The following is an 18,819-nucleotide window of genomic DNA, read 5'->3' on the forward strand; positions in this document are numbered from 1 at the left end:
ACATTAAAGAGCACTTTACCTAGTGCATCATGAAAATGAATTATTAATATCTGGATGTTTTGCTTTGTAATGTGTCCCATTATTGTCATATTGCCCAAAAATACAAATAGGGTTTAAAGCAAAATGTAATTTAGTTCATTCTAATGACAGGACGTTACCTTGACAGGTCTGTGAGATTCACCCATTTATTTATTTATTTTAGAGGGAGATATTTTTGATCAGCAGAGTGTCAAAGAAGAAATGACTGCCAATGTTAAACAAGAAATACATTAACTTTTTGGTGAGGGGTTTGGAATAAAGTCTTTGGATGATGCAGGCGATGGCTGTCTGTTTTACGGGCCCAGCTTGTGTGTCTTGAAACAGACAGGAGGGAGGGGGGCACATGTCCAGGCCTCAATGGAAACAGTGGGTCAATGCTGGCAAACCAGTCTGCGTCTTGAAAGAGAGCCCATTCCTTTCCCTGTAATCTTAAACCCTCCAGTTTAAGTCTGAGTTTAAATTGGACCTTTCAATGGCAAGGTCAGCTGCACACAGAACAAATAGCGAGTGATGCTCATGAATTCGACAAAGCTATGATAAATCCGCGGCCTAGAGGTCATTATAACACTTAGTTTGTCCGTTTCGTTTCTCATTTAGAAATGCGTCCGCCCTTGCTTTTAGGCTTTCCCATCCCTCCCTTTAAAATCGTGCCAGTACAACCAGACCGCAAAACCTGTCAGTGTGAATCTCACGTACGCACGTTATAATTGTTCGAAGGCGATGTCTGGTGATGACGCTGGACTGGAGATGATGCTGGGAGCAGTGTGTGCGATGTGTTGACAGTAAAGAGTAGCGGGTGGTCCTCAGGCACGTTTGGCGTGCAGCATCTCTATAAGTAGATTGTTACAGGGCACGTCACCGTTCAGGTGCTTGTAGTACAGATACTCCTCCGCCTGCAGGCTGATAGCTCGGATCTCCGGCAACCGTAGCAGCAGCTGGCCGAACTTGTCCGTCTGCTGGGGATAGTTGCACATGACGTAGTCCAGTAGTGCAGCGTTGACCTGTTCCTGGACGCTCTCTACCAGGTGGAAGTTCTCCAGGTTTTTCACATCTAAAAAATAATAAAAGTGCAGTGTGTAATTTAGGCACCAATTGTCACAAGCACACAAAATACCCATCATTCTGAGCCCTTTCTATTAGGCCAGGCTAAACATCTCTAGAGACAGAAAGGGAATTCATTTCAGCAAAACGAATCTCAAGGGACCAAAAGCAGCTAAGATACCAAATGCAGCTTTATTTTTTCATCAGCGAGCTATAATTCAAGTCTCCGACTTTTATATTTTTCTTATCTTGTCTTTAATTTATGACACGCCAAGAGAAATGAAGATGTGTTCCTCACTTGTGCGGCTGCTGGATGTGCTAATGAATCCCTAGCGTGTGGCTCTATTTAATCAGGTTTGAGGGGCCACCCCATGTGATCTTTTATTTATCCCTTTGACCTGGGGTTGAATGGGAGCGTGGTCATCCCACCACAGTTCCTCCTAATGGAGACTGCTGGGCTCCATGTGCACCTCCGAACGATCGTGAAAGCACTCTGACCCACCCGGCCATATCTAATGAGCCAGCTGACGCTTCTCTGCCTACTCTCTTTTTCCCTTAAAATAATCGGGACTGCCTCTGCTGACTGAAAACGAGAGATGGGGAAGTGACTCTATCAGCGTGTAATGAGGTTTGTAGAACAAGCTGTGAGCGCTTCATGGCATTGGTGAGGATGTTTGACCCCTCGGTGACACCAGCAGGCAAAATCAGGAAAGGGAAAGAGGCGGGGTTAACTAGAAAATGACCAATTACAAACCCACAGCTCTGCTCGGTTTGTTTTAACGCTGGCGAAAAAGTCAACAAACAAGACTCGGACCTGTCAGTCAGGTTTGCTTTGAGGGAAGTGAATTTTGAAGGTTATTTTTACAAGAAATTTGAAGGTTTTTATAAAAAAGTAGGAGACTATTTCAGATAACATGTAATCAGCATTTTCTAGATGTATAGTGTCTGTTGAATTTCAACAAAATTAAACCTCAGGAGTGACAAAGTCAGGTTATCACATGAAAAAAATCTTTTAATCTTTTCAAGATGTCGAAATATGACTGTTGTGTTGCTTAACGTGATCATGAACTTGTTTTCTTTGCCGTGTTTGAGGTCTGAAAATACCGAGCATCTTTTCTGTTATTTTGACCTGTTTCTCCAGTTTTCATTTTCTGCAAATAGAAACAACATTTCCGTTTCAAATGTGCGAGAAATATTGTTAGTGGTTCACAGATTGATGAAAGAAAAACGATCATTTTACTTAAACGCTTACCAATAAATAGTAAATTCAGAAAATCATTTTGAAAAAGTATCTTCTTTTTTCAGCACGTGTATACATATTTATATATGTTATTGCATGTTAAATGTTTATATTTTAGTACAAAGTCAAACAATAGTTACACGAAATAAATCAGTTGTGAATCTTTTTTCTGAACCCAACTCACTGAAACCATCTGATCTGACTTCCCACTATTACAGTAGTTAGCATGAATTAAATTCTCACTTAAGATGCACGAGTGAGCTCAGATCCCGAGTCTTTCTCAGACTAATTAAAGAAATACCATACATAAAACGTTCAATTTTAATTGCTAATTATTGTTCGTCTGCTTTTGAACATAAAAAAATGGAGCACTGAGACGGGTTAAAAGAGTCCACTGATCGATGACAATGGCTTGATCTTTTCCGCCCCAAGCGAACCAGGCAGGTTACCAGGCGAGAATTAACGTGTTTGTTTAATTTATCCACGGCGAGATGTGCCTAATCATGCCCTGCTGACAGAGAGCCGAAAAAAGCACAAAAAAAATATGCAACAACAAAAAAACGTACAAGCAGCACTTACTTTCCAGTCAGGTTGCAGCATAGTAAGCACTCTTATTTTCTATCTCAACATTTAGCCACTGTGGGACTAATTATCAACTTTTCCTCTTTTTTATGAGACATCCTTAGTGTGCACTGGGGCTGCTATGTAGCCTGCCTCCAAACCCTTAGGTCCTGAGGAATACATTGTTCATTTGACTATAGCTCTCGTACTAGACGACCTCACATATCCACTCGTAGACACCCCCAACCCCCTCCCTTCTGACATTCTGGGATGTTTTTTAATTAGTAAGGATTTTCTAAGTGAAAAAGATCATTCCACAAGAAATGCATGCACCCCCCTTCCTAAAGCCCTCGTGAGATTCGTTTTATACTGACACGTATTCACAAATATTGTGCATGTTTGTCCGTGTATAGAAAACATTGTGTAGGCGCTGTTCGTCAACTCTCTACAGTAACGGCATATTGATTGTAATTGGTTGGTATGCACGCTGCAAATGAAGATACACAAGGGTATGGAATTTCACCTCTAATAGTTTAGTCAATGACCAATTAAATCATAACACGGAATTTGAAAGGCAAATGATGAATCCATTGACATTCCTTTCTAAGTGATGTCACAATGTAATGAATGCCTTTCTTTTGTAAAAGCAGCCGATTCATTGTGCAACTGAGCGAGGCTACCAGCATGGTATTGTGTATATTTGTTACAGCTTTAAAGAAGCGTGTGTTCTGAGATTACACCCTGGACATTTCAGCAGGCAAACTCCCTCTCTTGCGCTGTGATCATACAGTCAATCAAGCATGTCAAAATTTGATCTTTATTCATCATTAACTTCATTTTCTGCTGCCCGCCAATCAGAAAACAGGGCAGTGCTGTGACAGCCAATGATCTCTGGTGTAAGGTACATGCCTATTTTCCATTCGATTCGGCCCGTGGCCAATGTCCACTTGGTCAGCGCTGATTATATTTACCCACTGTTCAATGTTGAGCTGAACGGGTTTATTCATACAGTATGTTTAGTTGGGTTAGGGAATGTTTTAGTAGTTTGGCAAATTACATTAGTTTTGGAAAGGTTTACCCAAGCAAAGCAAAATCTTCATTGTGTTTATGTATTTTTTTTATAAAACTACAAAACACCATATCTACATTGGTTACACTGCCATAAAATAATTCTTCACCCAGAAATGGAGCATTGGGGTCAAGGTTAGACAAATATAACAGGCTGTAAATATGATAGTCGTCATATAATACACTTATGCACTTTCCCAAATTTCTCATAGATATTTCGGATGTAACCAATTATGAAAATATGAATATTAATTCACTTTTGTGGACTAAATGTGAAATAAGGTCTTATACTGTAGTGAACACAAAATATCTGACAAATCTCTAATATAATGAATGAATTTGGACAAACATTAACTGTATTCAACAGATTACAAAAAGAGTGAGAAGAATTTCATTGAAATGTTTTGCAAGAAGTATATGCGGCAATAGGTATTTAAAAAAACATATTTATTACTTCAATTGTGTACAATACCCAAATCAAACCAAAGCACTGACGCCGACCTGCTGCAGGTGGAACCACATTATAGAACGACAGTGAAGTATCATTTTTGATATTTTGAAAGAGACCAAAGATTTCCATTTCTGGTAAAGGTTAGATCAGCAAACTTGAAGAAGTACTCGAGCATATAAACTACATACTACATGAATTACTATTTTCCTCCTCTCTTGTTTTACTTTCTTATAATATTGCATATAAATGACTTCAACTCATTACTGTTTTCTCCAAGGTTTGGTCCTCCTAAGCCATAGAAAAGCCAGAAGGGATGCGAGGGATCAGTCCGCCCGTCCCCGGTCAACTCCTACCGCTATGAAAGAGAATTAAACAGGACTTGTACGGTTGGGGATATATTAAGTCAAACGTGAGCCCGTCGTTTCGGTGCTAAGCAGGTAGAAGACACGTCCTGGTCGCCCAAGGATGCTTTAGACACTGCGCACTCAACGGGGAGGGAAGGTATAAAACGCCCTAGGTGTGATGAAATAAACACAAGCCGAGGCAAACGTTTCTTGTTACAAATGCTAGCTGAAAGGCACTCTGCCTGTTTGAAAGGTGAAGGGAAATATATTTACATCTGCTTAGTTTTTGGTGCAATCTAGGTCGAGAGCTGGCAGGTTTGGGCCACGGGCTGAACCGACGATAATGATCCGTGCTTAAACTGTCTTAAAGTACTGTACGCACAAGCTTGGGTTAAAACGGCTTACTGTATTGTGTCGGTCTTTTAAAAAACATAAACCTGCAGTTAGGTTAACTATCAAAGTTCTTTTGGAGAATGAAATATGATGTAGCGGAGATATCCTTAGTAATGTTAAAACATTTCATTCGATCCATGCCATATTTATGTAGGCTATTTATCTATAATGGATCATTGCTGCAAAAAGTTTCCCTCTCAGTTTGAGAGTTCGCCGGAAAACCTTCATTGGGTGATGTACAGCCGTACGTACAGTACATCCATCCTTATCTTCATACGGTCAGCTCGGTGCATTCTTTCCGAATCCTTATTTTTGCATTCAACTCACTTCCTCGCCTGTTGATTACATGCACAGGAATGAGGGGGGCGAGTGGAGCTCTTCTTGTTTATAATAAAGTGACAGAAAATCATTGAGGGGTCAAGTATCGCCCCAAAACTCTACCTGCAGTCTTGAATCTGCTCACAGTGGAAACCACACCTAATGAGGTCATTAAAGCCAAGCTCCCATCAATATCTCTCTTTTTTTCACTCCAGCCCCTTTTTGACAAATTTGAATTAATAATTCAGCAGTGCCTGGGGATGTATATTTTCTGAGTGAAGGACAGTTAACCCATAGCATGATTTTTCCTCCTCTTTCGTATCAGATGTGTAGTTTCACACTTTTCAATTAGACTTTTGTCTTGTGTTCTTATTTGACAATTGTGGTGTTGCTTCTCAGAGTTCTCAGATGTGATCACCTTTGTCTCAGGTATTTCTTCTAAAATGAGAAATAGATGCAAATGAGCAAATTTAAATGGATTGGAAGTATTAAGATTTAATATGATATTGATTATGACAGTCATAGTAATAGTGACTGAAATATTTGAACATTCAATGCAGACTTGAGATCTCGTCTGAAATTCTAGTGGACACAAGAATGATATTAAAAGAGATATTAAAGCGTGAAGAAATTAAGATATTCAAGAGTTCTCATCTGTGTTTTTAATGCTCATGGGCAATAACATTTCATGTGTTGACTCAAACAGAAGGTGCCCGCTTATATATTATTACATCATATTTTGTACTGAAGTCACTCCGATATTATAATTCTCATTTAATACATTCTGCCACATTAAAAGCTACAGTAATTTCCCTTCAGGGTAATGTTACATGAAGTGTTTGTAAGGTTCCTGTCAAAGCTAAGCTCATTTGGGGAGTTTTGGCTTAACTACTAAAAAGCTGGATAAGTGAATAAATAACACAAGATGTGATCAATTTCAAGATATATTACATTCATATATTCAGCAACACATTTGATGTTGAATATACAGATTTTTGTGGAGTGGAGTGGTTTTGGACCAATGAGATTTTCACGTGAGAGATGAAAGTTTGCCTGGTGAGCATGAAATCTCTGTTTAGTTGTCATGGAGGCAAATGGGAATTCTAATTGACAGCTTTTTTCTATGACTTAGAAATAGAAATCAGTAAAACTTTACATTGATTGTGGTTTGCAGTCATGAATAGTTATGATAGAAATTCAGATCAACATTGCTCGGATTCCTTGTTGCTTTAAAATGTCATGCAAACCAAACAGTCCAGAAGAACAGATTCCAGTTGTTAATATATGACTGAATGACAGAACCATAAACCTACCACTCGCTCCTAACATTAAAATAACCAGGAACAAACAACACCCCACTCCGCCACACTTCCCAGCATTCCCACTGTTGACAGACAGCGCGCAACCGTCCCTTGCCTCTCACTCACACCACAAGTTCTCCAACTCCTCCTCATGAAACCTTCTCCCCCCTTTAGGGACAAGACGGCCGATGTTTAGATTCATTCTTATTTCTATATTTGACCTTGAAGTGTGATGCCCATGTCGTGTCTAGTTTCTCACACTTGCAGTGGCGATGCAGGTTACGTTTCGGCAAGAATGAAGATGGAGCGTTTTTTCCAACGGCAAGGCAGTTCAGGCATTCCTTGGCTTTGTTACTTTAAATACAATGAGAGAGGAAGGAGAGGTGGATGAAAAGGGGAACGAGAGACAAGAGCTGCAGCACCTGTCGGCTCATTTGTGCCGTCACGTTTAATGGCCGTCTCTGGTTACACAGGCCTGTTTTTAGGCTTGAAAGGGCAAAGCTGCTTCACTTCTGCCGTGCGGATGAGCCCTTGAGTCCCTGTGGTATTGCTGATTTAGGGTTTCATATCAAACATGGAGAGATTAAAAACTATATTTTTGAAGTTATTATATATATTATAATAATGTATTCCTAATACAGTATAATATTATAATTAGTTGTATGTTCGCTTTGTCATGATTAATATTAGAGATGCACCAGTACTAAATTTCTCCACGGATATGATAGCCGATTATTTAGAGTGATGTCAATACAGATATTGATAGTTTGGTGGTTATATTAACTCGCAAATAATATTTTAAAATTTCTTGATGTTATTGATTTATGTAATGACTATTAATATTAAACATCAAAATTGTGATGTTTCTTAATGTGTGTGTGTGTGTACAGTGTATACTATGTATACACTTTCTGCATTTCAAAATATTTGTTTTCAAAATCTGTTTAGATTGTAACGAAATGTACACATCCATCCATGTGTACATACTTATATATAAACAGACACAAAAAGCTATTTATACCAAACTATTTGCAGGCGAACGCTTTGACCAGCGTACCCATAGGGACTGAGCGATGGGGCAGTTTTCTTTCTGGTATGACCGGGTCACTTTTATAGATGTCTGCGGCACAGAAATCTTTCTGTGGGATCGATTGAAAAATGACAAGCTGGGATGGGGGGGGGTTTATGTTGGCTTGTGTAACGCCCTTATCTGTGTTTGTGTGCAATGTTTAAATAAGACCTGGCGGCTCCCTGATCGATAGAAACATACTAACACGGCTCGCGTTTTCTCAGCGGATTGGCTGGGCTGTCACTCACCAGAGAAAGGTCATTTTTTTGTATTTTTGTATGATACAACATAATCCTCAATTGTAAGGAAATAAGGCTGATGTGATGCACCCATGGCACAATATTAGCATCGGAACGGAACGGAAACATTCTGTGTTCTGCACATGCAGCAACAACAAAGCGTTTTTATACAACGCGTAAAAAACGCACAGCGTGTCTGCGCTGAGAATGAATATTGAACTTCAGTCCATTGATTGCAAAAACAAAGCCTCTATATGTTTGTCCCGGCAGGACCTCAAGTCTCATAAATCTTTAAGGGTGATCTGTTTTTGCCCTGGCTCATGTTTAGCTCTTCCCCTTCAAATGCATCCCTTTCGATTCATGTGATAGACAGAATGAGCAATCTATTATTATTTTATACTCTGCTTACTCATTATACTTTGAAATTCACGTCGTGTAACATTCATATCGCCGAATGCAAAATTTCACCATTAAGGATATTGATAGTTGCTGTTCGCGGTGAATCTTGGAACATTGCTGAGCAGATTTCCTCAAAATGATGGCAAAAACAGGCAGAAAGAAGCCGGAGCTCTTATGATTGATATTTCCAGTGCAGATATCACTTAGGAAACACCTGACATGAGCGGGGCATGTTCGGGGCCCGGCCTGCTTGCTAAGTACTGGAGCTCGGGCCAGCCAGTGTGTTATGCAGGCAGTAATAAAAGTTGGTCATTGATTTTCTGTAGTTGCTTGTAACAGTTAATGTTGATACATCAATAGCTAAAGGAAAGCACAAGGTTTAATAGCAGGCTGAGAATGTGGAAATATGGGAGGCGTGGGTGTTAAATCACAGAATCTATCCCCCAGATCGATAAGACAGTTACAGCAAGTGTCCCTCTGCTTTCCTAATGTTTTATAATAAACTGACAGCTTGTAATAAGGATCTGGCAGAAGCAGAGGAAGTGAGGAATCCGATGGGACGCGGGCGAGAGAAAGAGAACAAGCACATATAGCTCACTGTATTCTCAATCACTTCATCCCGGGCTTTTGTCAAAGGAGAAGCCGGATGTTCTGTACTGTACTTCCTTCTGATAGTTACAAGAAAGTCGAAAACATTCTTCTGCGAGTGTCGAGGTTGAACTTTCACAAAGTGTCATGCACACGACATCCACCTGAGATGGGATTTTAGTTCTAGATGTTGCAAACTTTCGAATTGTTTGAGGTTTTGAAGATCATGTCCGTGATCTACAAAGAGACATTCAACCAAATAATTTTGCAGGAATTTTCACAGATTTCTGCAGAATTTTTATGTCATTCAGACCGCTTCCTTTATTTTAGACCGCTTCCTTTATTATGAAATATTTCAATTCATTTAATTATGCTTTTTTCCTTAGTGTCATTAATAACACTTTCGAATCTATTCCAGAAAATGACGTAATTTTCTCATAATATTCATTTTACCCCTTACAAAACAAATACACGATTAAAAATATAATGCGATATATTTAAAATGGAAATATGAACAATGAATTATTTCTATATATATTATCAAATATCATCACTGTCTTTCCCCAAACCTTGCTCTTTTTTACTTTATTTAAATTATTAAATGTCGTTTTGTCAAACTTGACGACACTTTATATTGATTAGATATTTACAAACATAAAGGGTGATTCATATTAAAGATTAATGTAAAAAATGCAGCGATATATTTAAATTATTTAATACGTTTACAGTTAATATATTTTCTTGCGTATACTAGTAAAGGGTTGAGCACATCACTGCAAGTACAGTCAAATATAGTAAATCTTGCTATTATCAGAAGTAAATCCATGCATTCAGATTCCACTCCTTAAGACTTGTCCACATTACTTATCTAAAACGTTTATAGACACTCAGATAACCGCACAAATGACTACCAATGACACAAAGCAGTTTGCAATTTAAAGCTAATCGTAAAGTAATGCCTTGTTACAGATAAAGAACAAAAAGAGGGAGAAACCAAAGAGACACAACACACGAGCAGAGTGCCGAACCGTCGGAATCCGGCGAACTCAGCAAACGCATGATAGACGTCTAGTAGTTGTAAAGGTAAAGTGCGGCTGATTCTTTCACTCCCTTTTAAAAGCTACGTGCAGTCAGATATCAGCAGCTTTTAAAGCCTGATAAAGTCTGAAAGCCTTTTAAGGTCCCTAATGAGGGTGCCATTTCAAAGATGCGCAAGAAGGGGTGCATTTGAATTCTGTTGTGTACAAAGAAATAACCTTTAAATATTAGGGTCACTGCACCAGCTCCAGATTTGTAAAATATCGGAGCACTCAGGATTGATTGGAAAGTTTTTCACCTTCGAGAGAAATCTAAATGAGGGCGCTTTATGACACCAGCGAATGGGAAAGGTTTAAAATGCGACGCTCTGAGTGGTCAGATCGGGGAAAGCTCGAAAAGCACATGTCACAAATCACTGAAAATAAATGTTTGAATCTCCGCCGTCAATGTTTTTTTTGTCTGTATAAGCACGCGTGTGGTGTTTTAAAGGGTGGCCGCACATATACACACGTGCGGTTGTTTTATACGTCTATTGATTAGGCCCCAAGCTTCGCATCTTCCAGATGACTTACAGCCCGTCAGCCCCAAACTGCTTGGCTCAGAAGAAAGACCTGCCCCTATTATCTTGCATTTAATTAAGACGTTGGTGAAGTTTTATGCACCATTATTTGGCCCCAGCCAGCGGTCTCCGGGGCGTAAATATCGAACCGTCCCAGGCCTGGAATGTTAATCAATCCCAACCGACTTCCAAATTATTTGGTCTGTTTCAGGAAATGAATATTTGCACCTGTTATGAGCCTGTGCACATGCATTACCGATCTTGGTCCTCTTTGCACAAGGGTAGACGTATTGATTTAGATCAAGGAAACAAGACAGGCCGGCTTAATTAGAGCCTGCCTAGGTGGGAACATCATTTTTTGCTTCTTTTAAGAGAGGAAAAAGATGGAAATGACTTTATTTGTGAATGCATGCCGTGATTTTATGATGTGGTCTTCAGAGGTGTTTGGAAGAGCTCTCCGGCTGAGCCTAAAGGGACTTGGCAATCAAAAGAGCTTGACAGATTTGTTGGTTGACTAGACTGCTTAACATGTTCTACTGTATATTTATTTGTTCATCTCATGCTTCATACTCTTACCCTTTACAATGACATTAAATTTGAATCTAATGATTCAAACGTTTGATTCACAGTGGCCGTCAAACTTTAACCAGTAGGACTACGTTTTATAATACACAATGTTAAGCATTTTACAATTTCTAAATACTGTATACATATACTCAAGTGTTTGAGTTTAGAAAGAAATTAGATATTTATGCTTGCATTAACTTTGCAATTGCATTTTTTTGCATTTGCTCTGGGAATATCGTTTGCATTTCCCTAAAACGTCTTTGGCAGCACAGACAAGTCTGCCTGAATCCTTAAATGAATGCCACTATTTCAGTCTAAACTGCCGTGGCGGTCCTCCTCTACTCATCGAAAACACCCTTCACCTCCTTTAAAGCTGTTGAAGAAATCAATGCTCTTGCCGTAATTATTTAACCATTGATAAAGCCTTCAACCCAGGCTAGATCCACAGCACCTATTCAACCTGGAGACGGACAGCGGGGAAGATAGAGATGCTTAGGCTGGCGAAAAAGCATGTTGGTGCGATTGGTCCTCTCGACAAGCCAGAGGAATGGAAGAGACAAGTGACTGCTCTCGGGTCAAATCGTGTCCGTACTCCTCTTTATCGACACTTAGCTTTATAAAGAGCCCCTGTGTGCTCCCCGACATTGACGAATTGCGTTGTTTGGGATCGCTGATATAGAACTTAGAGCAGTGGGGAGTGGATGCTGGGTAAGTGTGACTTTGATTTCCTTTAAAAGGCTTCATTTGTAAACGCAGGCCAGAGATGGAACACTTTGTATAAATGGTAATCCTGGCTTGATTTCATGAGGTCAGATGGGTGTATATGTGTGGCCTTGGACTGACCTGCACATTTACCTGCTAACCGAATCTGTCGTGGGCTTTGTTCGAAGTATTCTGCCTTTAAAACATTTTTAATCTCTAATTTTAAATTCTTTCAGTCTTTATAGGCTTGACACACAGAATGGGCAGGACGGGCTAGCACGCAGCAGTGCCCAGGGTGATACACTCCCTTCAGGTAAGACTTTTTATTATGGATTATGTTTCCGCCAAATTATTTACACCAATGCTCCACAGAACCACAAAAAAAAACCTCCGCCACATCAACATAAACTTTGCAAGGCTGGGAGATGTAGGGTTAGCGTGGCGGGAATTTCATGTGTGCTCAGATCTGGTCTTGGGTGTATTGTAGGTAAGATGTGAGGAATCTTCTCAAGGTGAGGCTCCAATATATAGTTCAGGGACGCGGCCAATAGATACAGCAGGATTCAAAGTGTACACTTCCTATACACATCATATTCTGTCTCTTCTCTTTTTGTAACCGGAATAGCAAGGCAGAACAATCGCGACTGATATGATGGATTGTGGGCATTAATATTCCAGAATGGTGCCAAACAGACGGCTGGTCTTTTTTCTCATTTTGTAGACTTGCGTCTTTTGTGAATTAGCTGCTGGAACTGCCTTGACCTGGGTGGCTTTATTGGTTTGTGATTGTTAACAGAGGAACATCTGATCGCTTGAAATGCTGGCAGACTAGCAGAAGTAAAGCAGAGATGCCTTAAAGGTTATTGACGGAAGCAAAACAGGATGCGCTCATCCAATTCAGCGATTAACTCTTTAGAAGCAAAGAACCGATGTTATGAACTCAAACTTTAAAAGTTCATACTTACTGTATGAAAAAAATTAAGTATGAAAATGTTTTACATGTGGTAAGTGTGTTATATTTCCAAGTAAGCCAATGAAATGTTTCATTATACTGCAATTTAATTTAGATAAATAAACTACAAATATATCATAAAATACGCCAAAGCATGAACTGATCTGTTTTTTAACAATATACCACATTTGGGCTAGTCTACGTGTGGTTGTTGAGGCTTTTTGCTTTCTTCTATCATTCGGTTTCCAGTTGGTTTTGGTAAAATAAGGGTGGTCTAAGGTCAGTCCAAAAACTGATTATACCCTAGCGTCAGGTAGGGTGTCTGGATGAAATGGTGGTTTCATAATGATGTTCTTATCATACAAACAGTACCGTTTTCTGGCTTATCCCAAGGTCCCTTAAGAACCTTGGGAGCGAGCAAGTGAGATTTGGACGATGTGCAAAGGCCATAGCCCCCGTCTCCACCCCTCCGTCTGAACTCACCCAAGCTGAACAGCACCAAGAACTTCAGGCAGACGAATTCCCTCTGGTCCAGCTGGAGGGAACGTAGTTTGCTCACCAGCTCCTGCGCGTGACTCAGGAGGTTGTTGAGTGTGGCCCCGGCTTGGGAGGCAATTAGGGCGTAATCCACCTGAAAGAAAGGGGTGAGAGTATTCACATACAAAGTATGTTATTATTGACAGCAACATATAGTAGTAGATGACTGCAGAATCTCAGTTTTACAAACTTACCATGAAACTTCAACTAGGGCTGTCACAATATCAGTTTTGCGAAACTCGAGTATATAAATGGACAATATCATGATATCTATTGGAATATTTTTAATAAATGTTTTATTATGTAAATCATTTCTTTTTAGTTTTCTCTTGTTTTGTCCATTGAATAACACTCAAAATATGAGTGTTGTAAGGCAGAGAGCGAGATTGAAACCATTGCGGTAGCTAAGTTATTTACAATATCATAGTATGCGTAGAATTAACACAATATTGAGCATTTTAATATCATGGTTATTTTCGATACCGGAATACTGTGACAGCCCTAAATTGAACACATAGACAAACAGGCTAAACGGGCCTTGGACATTTACCTTAAATATTTTTGCACATAAATGTATGTTTTATGATGTCGGTGTGCTTATAGACTAGTCAATTTTCTTCTTGTTTAAACACTTTCCCCAGCAGGCTTCAACTGTCTTCCAGGTTGTTCATTGAAAATTCTTTTTTTAATAAAAGTCACTCTAGTTTAAAAGTTCAGCCAAACGGAGTCAGACAGCATGTGGCACCACCATTCTAGTTTTTGAGCGTGAAAGTAATCATATAACCAGATCTGGCAGCTCAACACTTCACACACCATGTTCACTCTCTCTCTTTCTCTCTATTCCCAGCATAGCTAAGCTCCTCTCCGCACAGCAGGGCCACAGAACTCCAAACTGATCCTGAATGATAATTAGCATCAGACCGAACATGGAAGAGCTGCACGTTCCTCCATCCCAGGTGCCCAGACCCTCGCACTACAGCGCCCCGCACCAGACGAAGGTGGGAGGGAAGGAGAGGCGTTAGTGAGCGGGGGCCCCCGGAGGTCCCTCAGGCTACCAGGCCAAACCCTGCACGGGACCCCCGTAGTTCTCTCCTCCTCTTTCAGGTGCACTTAATATCTGCAGAAACAGCAAATCTGTCTTGCAGGCAAGTCCTTAGCTGCCACTCACTGTAAGCAGGCCATATTAAATTTTTATATTTATTGACAATTCATTACCATAATTGACTGCGCCAGGGTTTCTGGAGGAAGGTAGACGACGGGCCTCCTAAGCGCAAGGAGAACTCCCTCCGAGCTGGATTTGCAATTAAAAACGCGGGCGGATAGGAATTTATTTATTGTGTAAATATGATGAGTGGATTTTTTCTCCTGGCTCCAGTCCTGGCTGGAGAAATCAGGCATCTCTCTGGCTGCGTTTGTGGATCTCCTTGAAGCCGATAGGAGACACGGAAGCTACTGAATTTTTCAATTAACTGTTTATTTTCCGTAAAAAATAAATGGGCTTACACGTTTTAAATGTAAACTGTAATACAGTACTGTGATTTGGGAAGGACAAATTATATGAAAATTATTTAAAAATGACACAAATTTCGATATTAAATATCAATATATCGTTTTTATAATATATGTTATTGCAATATATTATTGAATCTGATTATGATTATTCTTCTGACGGCCTAAGACTAAAAGATAGACAGACAGCAGGGGGACATGTGTCTCTCTGACATATTGGCCAACAGCCCATGCAGTGTCATGTATCGCAACATTTCTCCTCTGATCCCCCGCAGTGCTTTGCTGCCATTTCAACTCTGGGGAGAAACAATGACACGTGTTCTCAAACAAGACGAGAATGCATGAGGTGAACCATTTAGGGAGTAACACTACTAACTTAACTGCTATTTTAAGGAGCATTAGTAGCTCACTAATAGTAACTAACGTCGCTTATATTTTTGGATTTATTGTGAAATGATTCATAATTCATTCATTTTAAAATAGTGTTTTGTGCCAAAAATGGCCACATTGTTAAATGAAATGATCCTATAATTATATACTTAAAAAGAAAGTAGTCTAAATATTCTATATTGTTAAATTACTAACTTCTTTTAAAAAAAAAATAGCTTGACTTTATTTCAGCTGATATTTTTATTATTTGTACAGTATAGCTTCCTAAAGCACCCAATGAACTCAAAAGCATTTTAAAGTCCTTGTAAATAATCATATTTGTTTAGTAATTGGCAGAGCATTTGTTTGTTGTGTACAGTGTTTGTTAATGTGCGAACGTGTCATGTGGTCAGGCTGTCGGTACTCCGCTCTGGAATAATGGGATGTAATGAACCGTACGAGTCTTTGCTTTCTCTTCCCCAAAGGCTTTTTTCTTCCACCAGCTGTTCATTAGGCAAAATATGCAAACAAGGTCTGGCCTCCTCTGCCCCGCCCCCAATCCTCCGCCAGACCCCTATAATCAAACAGAGATGTGCTACACAGAGCCGACACGATCCAGACCACACAATCGTAGATAAACTCTCACGAATGTCAACATATGGCGACTGACATACCTATGAGTTTTACTGCTTATAGGTTGTGACCTATTTAAATAGACTTAAAATTGTTTTTGGTTATGTTTCTTTTAAGTGGCCACTATGATTTTTCAAACATAAAAAATATACATTTTACATTAAAATACTACATAAAAATGTGGAAATTAGTTTTTTGGTCTAAACCTTCAAATCAAATATGGAGAGAAAAGTTCAGATAACTTTAGTTTTATGGGATATGTTGACGGTTACTTTGTTATCTTGGCAATTCTGAGCTCAACACATAACGCTGTTTAATATACCGGCCTCCGTTTACAATAAGCCAAAAATGTTGCCATTCACTTGCACGAGGTTCAATATTCGAGCTGTCACTAAATTTGGAGATCAATTTGTTGTGAGTAGGAAAGGGAGGAGAGAAAACAGAGAATAAAAAATTTAACTCTTGTCTTGCTGACAGGCGGACAGAAGCATATTTATTTATAAGCAGATTAAAAAAATGTTTTGGATGCGTGCGTGTGTTTATGCGCCGCAGTCGAAGACAGAATTAAAGGTCCTCGAGTGCGGAGAGCTTCAGCAGAGCCCGAGGCGTCCGTCCAGCGCTGTTCCTCAGAGACAAGTGAGGTAAATCATACATATCGTCTGCCTTTCCTCCATCTGCATCTCTCTCTGTCTCCCGCTCTCTTATCCCTTCACCACTTGGACTCGTGCATGCTTAACCAACCATTTTATTTATTCACTCACCACGCGCTTGATTAAAAGTATACAATTGATTATTCTGACCACATTAGTTTATATCTAAGCGTAATCTATTTTTAATGGAGTGGCTGGGGTAGTCGATAGCACTTTAAGGGTTGTTGATCCACGCTGGCAAAGGCCTGATGAGATCTGTGGGGAGGGTCTCGATGAGTAGATGTAGCAAACACTCACCTGTTGCCCCGTGACGAGGAGGATGGAGCCGTCTTTGGCATGCATCACCTGCCGGAAAACGTGGTCCAGAATGAGAAGTTCGCTCCAGCAGTTTTGGAGGAGCTTCATTTGGTCGTCAACCTGAAGGGAGGGCGAGACAAGCAAAATATGATGATTGTAGACGTTTGTTTGACCTGTTTGTTGTTACAACTCCAATAAAGTTTCTGATGCATATATTTTCTATTATACAGTAATGTTAGACAGGTAAAATGTGTTGTGGATCATATTATGTGTCGCATACACTGCCACCAAAATTGTTCCTCCGATTGGGATTTCAAGCTACACCTGTGAGTTTGAAAAACTGCATAAAAGGTCACCAGAGGTCATTCTCGTGTGAACTCCGCAAAGCCCCCGCACATGTCTCCATTACTCACAGTGCCTCGTGAATCTGTTTGTCAAGCGATATGGTTCCATTTACCCCTAGTGATTAAGTAGCGCGTTCAGCACGAACCGCGCCGGCTCTCGCGGCCAGAACACGTACATCGATGAGTTTTCGTCCGGGAGGTGAACGACTCCAACAATATGTTCATTGTCACCCTCCTGGGTTCTCATGGCTCGCTGCGTAAATCATTACACTGTGCTAAAGTGGGTGAAAGAGCTCTTTGAGTCAAACGGTGGTGAGAATGAGGAAACGTGAGGCAAATTAGTCCCCGTCCAACTATTCTTCAAACCCGTGAAACGTTTCTGTGTGGACAGTTGGAAAACTTCACATGAAATATTTAGCAAGTCTCTCGTGTGAAAAGTTTAGACAGGGTTGTGAAAATACAGAAGAGCTTACAAAAACTCCAGTATGGAGAGTTGGTTGAGGATATAAAAGTAAGACTTGCTGTTTCTCAAGGCGGAGATAAAGCGAACGAAGCGCCTTGTACTACCTTGGGAGGCTCCATTGATATCTGTATCGGATTGTTTTGAGTGCTCGTGGTTCTTGTTTGTGCTGCTTTCGCAGTCATAACAAACACAAAGAATTAAGCAGAAAGAGTCGGCTCTAGATTTTCAAAACGACAATCTTGGAAAACAAAAATGACATGTTTTCAATAAGCTAATGCAAACGTCAATGTTGACATTTTCTTCAATGTTCAATGTCACCCTTTATGTTTGTCACTAAAAATCTTACCAACAAAAAGTATTGAAAAGTGCTTGTCAACACAGTATTTAATCAGTAATAAAAAAACGTCAAAATATCAAATACATGCACACAAATACATTGACCCCCTCACCCTGTCTCCACATCAGCGCTTTATTGTGACAAATCTATGTTGTGCAAGTCGTTCTACAAAGGGACCTGTCATTGGCTCTGTTTTAGACAGGCGTTCTCATCAAAGGCCTCTTTACCCCCTGGGCCTCAGGGTCATCAAACAGGGACACGAGGGGCCGCGAGTCAAAGCGGGGGAAGACACAGCGGTTGGGGGCCTCTGCCAGAGACGCATCAGATGGGCACAGAAGCGCATCTGACCTTTTAAAGTGCGTCTGATACGGCTGTTTCCATGCCAGCGTGCTTCCCTTCGCACTGTCACGGCTATGCCTAACTGTAATCTGATGTGCGCATACGACAGGCTTGATCCTTTTACACATTCAGCGATCTGTAGATCTGTCTGTAACCACTGTGAAGTCACTTATTTAGTCAAGTTGTCTGTGATTTATTCTATTGTGTTTGGCAAATACAAAGAGGTTATTGGCAATATTGGCTAACCATGTTGGTTTTACAGTACTTGTAAATAACAGTACTTGTTAGATCTGTAAATGACGCTGTGTAATGGTGATTTGTTAAAAATCTGATGGCAATAGGATGTTAACGTTTATCTTGACAAAGCAATATAATGGGATGGAAAAATAACTAGTGGTCAGCCAAATAAAAACACACTTCAAAAACCCCACTCAGACTAGATCCTAATCCAAGACAATAAATAAAGGATTAA

The 18,819-nt window shown here is 40.0% G+C and overlaps 1 protein-coding gene across 2 annotated transcripts in view; it reads right to left on the reverse strand.

Moving 5' to 3' along the window:
* Positions 1 to 18,819, reverse strand: part of nr5a2 (nuclear receptor subfamily 5, group A, member 2) — a 43,423-nt gene continuing 24,604 nt past the window's right edge. For both annotated transcript variants that reach the window (XM_079471289.1, XM_079471288.1), the window contains 3 exons: positions 16,865 to 16,984; positions 13,353 to 13,500; positions 1 to 1,090 (listed from right to left, as the gene is read on the reverse strand). In XM_079471289.1, the coding sequence (XP_079327415.1) occupies positions 843 to 1,090; positions 13,353 to 13,500; positions 16,865 to 16,984 (516 nt within the window). In that variant the 3' untranslated portion in view covers positions 1 to 842. The remainder of the gene's footprint in view (positions 1,091 to 13,352; positions 13,501 to 16,864; positions 16,985 to 18,819) is intronic.

The sequence above is a fragment of the Barbatula barbatula genome, assembly GCF_947034865.1.
Source record: "Barbatula barbatula genome assembly, chromosome: 13".
NCBI lineage: Eukaryota > Metazoa > Chordata > Actinopteri > Cypriniformes > Nemacheilidae > Barbatula > Barbatula barbatula.